Below are 5,919 nucleotides of genomic sequence, written 5' to 3'. Positions count from 1 at the left end.
ATATTTTAAACTTACGTGTGAAAGGGTTAACATTCTTCAAATTAGTGAAAATTCTGTCATCGTTTACATGCTTGTCTCATTGTAAATAACTCCGCCCCTCACTTCCGGTTCTGGCGCTGGGGTTCTGGCGCTGGGGTTCTGAAACTGGTGGTGCTGCGGGTCTGCAGCTGGATATATCTCGGTGGGGCTGGGGCGTGGGGGCGAAGTATATATAGTGGGAGGAGTTGGATCTGGATCCAACTCCTCCCAGTGGATTTCATGTTCTGCAGTGAGGACCTTCTCTCTAATGCTGAAGAAGGGGGCAATTCCAACTATAGTCCAGCAAGTGGTAAGTAGTGATAATTTACACTTGTGTTATCTGAATCAAGCGTAAGATCCTAGTAAATTACGGCATCAAATAGCAAACTCAAACTAGCATATACAACGTTAGCTAAATAGTATGACAAAGTAACTGTTACTTACGTTGAGGTTCATATTTATTTCCTGTATTGTCATATAACGTTAAATGTACAAAATAATACTGTGGATGCATGTGTAAATTCCCTATTTTTTGTCAAATGTTAATTTTGTTTATTTCATGAACATGTCAGGGGCTAACGTAACTAATTATAGTTCCTCACAGATAACTTAGCAGATAACGTAGCTCACTCAAACCTTTCTAGCTAACGTTAACGTACACCACATACGTTGATGCTATATTTATTTGACAAAGCATCTACCTTTAGTATTTTTTTTTAAATGTTATAAATTATAAGAAATGTCGTATGAATATTTTGCATGCATGTATTTCAGAGTAACGTTACATCACAGCCCTTGCGTACTAATGATGTAGGCTGCCAAACAGATGATCTTATCGTCTTGTGTAAGGGAACACAGCTGTCTTCACATACTTTGAGGTCCCACCTTCGAAGCAAAGGTAATTATTACTTATCATTAAGTGAATATGTGCTTGATTATAAGGACAGATTAATTGTGTACTATTATTAAATGCCAGCTTGTTTAGCTCAGAAAGTCAGCTGCTTATTGCAGTTCTATTCATAATCAATCAGATCCGACTGCAATAATGTACAGAAAAGATGAATTGTGTCCAACTATTGAATTCTTGTATGGTTTACCGTTATTTCCCTTAATAATTATATTTATTTTTTACTGGTAGGCATACAGGTGACAGTGTCATCTCAAAGTGTGGGGGTAGGCACCACAACTACTAAAATGTCACCGGACACAATACATCCATTTACATCAACACCATTGAAAGCTTCAAGGCCTGTCAAAAGACCCCATGTTGAATTGGACAATACAGAAATGATGAATATTTCCTCTGCCTTAACTGATCCACAAGATTCTACATATGATCCTGCACGGTCTGTTACAGCCGAGACAGAATCATCACACGTTTTGTAAGTTATATTTCTCTAAAAATCAGCACTTAATACACAAAATGTGATTTTTATATTCAGGTTGTCATTAACAAACACAATGTTTTTTCTTTTCTTTCAGTGACGCATCAATGCCATTCCACAAGGAAGCAAAGTACATCGTTTTTGAAAAATGTCTCCTTAGCCTGTTCGAGAGTTGTCCTGTTTGCACCAGGGCTTGCAATGTCTGCCCACGCAGAAGAGGGACCTTTTTAGCCATTGACCAACTGTGCCCTCACTGTGAGTTCTTCAGACAGTGGAGGAGTCAGCCTGTCATTGGGAGCACCCCTGTGGGCAACCTTCAGTTGTCTGCTGCCATATATTTCAGTGGAGCTTCCTTTCCGAAGATGCAAAAGGTATTGTGTCATTTGTTACCCTCTAAATAAGCCTAAACTATATAGGACAACTAATTATTTCATAATTGTGTTTTTTAAAAGGTGTTCAAGGCGATGTACCTGAAAACGCATACATATGATGCTTTTAGAAGACATGCAAGGACATACCTTGAACCTGCTATCATATACAAGTGGAATGAGGAGCAAAATTTGCAACTGCAAAACCTGAGCCAGAACAATAATGTCATTCTTGGTGGTGACATGCGAGCAGACTCACCAGGTGCACATTTTTAATTCAGTTTCTCTTTATATGTATACAACTATGCATTGCACAAGTACTTGTAAATATTAAGATTACAATTTTTTTTGTCCTATAATTACCTCTGCATTATTTAAAAATGATCAATGAATTTATTTTTGTAATTGCAGGACATTGTGCAAAATATGGGAGCTATACTATGATGAACTTGCAGACCAACAACATAATAGACATACAGCTGGTGCAGGTACTTCAAATGCAGACTATGGATAACATACTATTGTTATGTATAACTACGTAAAACTTGTAAATATACCGTTTTTAAATGTTAACATTTTTTAAATGTCATGTGAGCAGTTGACACCTTTGCCTTTTGTATTAGTTTTTAAAAATATTTTCAAATTTCATACATACAATAATGCATACATAACATACACAGCAATTTTTAAGTAGAGAAGTAATTTATGTATCTAATTGATGGAGATATTACATATACATTTTATGCTTGTGTGTTTCTAATAAGAGCAACGAGGTAGGGGGAAGCTACCATATGGAGAAGGAGGGCCTTAGAAGAAGCTTGGACCTCCTCGAGGAAAGGGGTATAAATTTGGACTGCATTGTTACTGACCGTCACCCCCAGATACAAAAGTTTTTGAAGGATCGTAACATTACCCACTATTATAATGTATGGCACATGGCAAAAGGTAATTTTTGCGTCTTTGAAAGAAAATAAATGTCAAGTATTCATGTTTAATAGATATCTATATTTCTGTGATTACTGCATTTAAAAAAATCTGGTATTTTTTGCTATTCAATTTGACTTTATCAGGAATGTCAAAGAAGATGGAGAAAATATCAAAAGAGAAGGACTGTAGTTTGGTGAAGAAGTGGCATAAGAGCATTACCAACCACCTGTACTGGTGTCCCAGCAGCTCTGATTCAGGAACTGAGAAGGTAGCCAAATGGACCTCTATCATGAACCACATTCAAAACATTCACACACATTCTGACCCAGCATTCACTAGTTGTCAACATGAACAAAGGGTGTCTAAGGACAGCAGCAAGTGGTTTCATCCAGGTGTGTAACCTCAATGTGTTATTTCCCAAGTAAACAATAAAAAGCATGTTATGTTCATCTTACAATATTCATGTGTTTATATATGCAACATCTCACTGATTTCTCCCAAGGTTCAACAGCGCTGAATAAGCTTCATAGGGTCCTGATAAACAAGAGAGTCCTTTCAGATGTAGAGAAGCTGAGCCCACATTACCAGACATCAACTGTGGAGGCATTTCACAAAGTCATCTTGCACTTTGCACCTAAAAATGTTGTCTTCCCCTTCATTGGAATGCTATGCAGGTATGTCTTCTCTCCCTCACACATTGAACATAGTTCTGAACACAACACATATACCATTATGTTTGAAAGGGGACATACCCTTTTTTTGTGTTTTTAGTCCCCAACAGCCCCTTCCAGTCAGCAATGGGATGGTTAGGTTTAGGGTTAGGTTAGGGTTACCTGCCTCTAAGGAGCCATTGGGGGCTAAAACACCATCAAATAATTTTTTTTTCTATCTAGGCAAATTAGTTTTCAGAACCAAAATACAGCGTAGTTAATTTCTTTCTAAGATTATAGTTTACATAATGGTATAGATTTAATGTATTAGTATAAGTTTTTTTTTTTTTAATTTGAATGATAAATACAAATTTTGATTTATTCTCTTTGACAACATGAACAAATTATTTTTTTTGTCTTATCCGTTAGGTTGTACCTAGCAGCGATGCACTTCAATGAGAATGCTGTTCGGCCACAATTGACAACATCTAAAGGGAAACTTGTATACAAGCTTCACTTTCCAAAGGCCAAAAAAGGAGGATACACCGTCAAACCAGTGAAAACCGAGGCAACATTTTGTAAGCTTTTCCAAAAAAAGTATTTATTTTAAACAATACTTAATGTGCAAATAAAAGGTATATAAAAAAAAAAAATAACTTATACTTTACAGGCTATGTCATCAAACTGATGAATACAGTCTTTGAAGAGGTTGTCCGCGATCCCCTTCCTTATCTGGATGGCATACAGCAGGTTCTTGTGCCGCCGGACCTGTCTTCTCAGTTTGCAAGGAAGAAGCTGTTGCTCAACGCGTGTCACGTTTTAGTCAAGGGGGGGGTCTGAATCCGACATACTGCCCAGCAGCATCAGGAAACTCTCTTCTTATATGCAGCACCACACATGAAGGGATGACAACACGTACACTTTGACCCAGAAAACCCCAGCACCAGCTGGGGTGGTGCGATATTGGCTAAAAATAGCTTGATTTGCGAACCCCAAAAGCGCCGATCAAAAAAGCCAAACACGTGACGTAAATTACTCGCGCGACTTTTTTCCACCTGCATGCGTGGCGCACGGGCACACAACAGCAGACCGGAGCTTGCCAGTGGTAACATGAGTTCTCCTCCTTCCGTCTTTTTTTTAAAGTCATTTCCAGAAACGCTGGCCGCAGAAAGTCATTACAAAGTAGCAAAAAAGTAGTCGTAGCCTACAAAGCGGAGCTGTAGAGCAGGGGTCTCCAACACGGCGCTCGCGAGCTGCCAGCTCGTGGCCTGACTGGAGGGAGCTCGCCAAGGGGCCGTTCACATCACGTCTTTTGCGCGCTCAAGTTTGTTATTTCAAATGTATGCGTGCCGGCGGTGCCGCAAGCGCGCTCATTATAGAGCTGGTAAGTCCCGCCCCCTCCGTAAAACCCCGCTGGACCTCAAAGTTGAAAAAACGTCAATGCAAGTGAATGGGAGAAAATAATTATTTTCTGGTCCCGTTCGAATTGTGCCATGAATGTGAACATATGTTGTCTGTGAATTTTTTATATAATCTTTCATGTTACAAGTTTGACAGTATATGGTATGATTCGTCGGCTAGCAGTTGTGGAAAAGACATAACGAGAAAGACTACATGTCGCCTATGTGACGTCACCGCATAAAGTTGACTTACCCGTGGTTTTCGCCAACCTCAACGATTTTGTCCTCTCCCTGAAAGAAGGCGGTGACGTGCACCAAAGACACAGCCATGTCTAGCGGGATCCGTGAGCTAGAGCCGTGAGCTAGTGGTGTTGACGTTTCAAACACGTCGAAAGCAGCGAAGAGTTGTAGTCCACAAAGTGCTCTCACACAAAGTCTACCCGTATCAAACTTCTACCAGCTAAATTGTAGCATTCTTCACACGAAAGATTATATAAAAAATTCACAGACAACATATGTTCACATTCATGGCACAATTTGAACGGGACCAGAAAATAATTATTTTCTCCCATTCACTTGCATTGACGGTTTTTCAACTTTGAGGTCCAGCGGGGTTTTATGGAGGGGGCGGGACTTACCAGCTCTATAGAAGTGATGCGGCCGTTTTTTCCACGCGCAGCGAGATGAAGAAATATCAACTTCAGAATTCCGCAAAAGCTACTAAAACTTCTTTGTCGTTGTGGAGAGCGCAGTGCATGGTTGCATAGCAACGACAGACGCCACGGGAAAATCAGACCGAATTTTACTATTAATAATAAAAGATAAGCTAATGTGGATTGTAAATGTCAGTAATTTTATCTTTTTTTGACTCATTCTTTTTATAAGAAAATTATTTAAAGGCTGAAATATGAGGTTTATCTTTTTATAAAACCTTTTTTGCCAAAACTTTATTTGCACTTGTACATGTTAGTAGATAACATGTTGCAAGACACTCTTGTAAAATCTAGCCATAATTGATGTTATTATTTTAATGTTTATGTAAACAAAAAGTGCATATTGATGCTAATTGTATTTGTTATTTGCTGGTTAATGCCTTGTGTAGGTCTTAAATTTAAATCTTTATGATCTTAAAATGTCTTAAGCGGTCTTAAATTTGACTTACAAAAGTTAT

The 5,919-nt window shown here is 38.7% G+C and overlaps 1 protein-coding gene across 1 annotated transcript; it reads left to right on the top strand.

Moving 5' to 3' along the window:
- The first annotated feature begins 767 nt into the window (after positions 1-767).
- Positions 768-3,989, top strand: LOC307001467 (uncharacterized protein). The gene is made up of 8 exons (XM_079617974.1): positions 768-916; positions 1,157-1,400; positions 1,501-1,774; positions 1,856-2,033; positions 2,183-2,259; positions 2,536-2,716; positions 2,842-3,372; positions 3,778-3,989. The coding sequence occupies exons 1-7, from the start codon at positions 778-780 to the stop codon at positions 3,096-3,098; spliced, it is 1,350 nt and encodes a 449-aa protein (XP_079474100.1). The 5' UTR covers positions 768-777; the 3' UTR covers positions 3,099-3,372; positions 3,778-3,989.
- The last annotated feature ends 1,930 nt before the right edge of the window (positions 3,990-5,919 follow it).

This window comes from Phoxinus phoxinus, assembly GCF_949152265.1.
Source record: "Phoxinus phoxinus genome assembly, chromosome: 1".
In the NCBI taxonomy this organism is placed as follows: Eukaryota; Metazoa; Chordata; class Actinopteri; order Cypriniformes; family Leuciscidae; genus Phoxinus; species Phoxinus phoxinus.
Note: the sequence above shows the minus strand (reverse complement) of the source record. Positions and strands in the feature narration are given on the sequence as shown.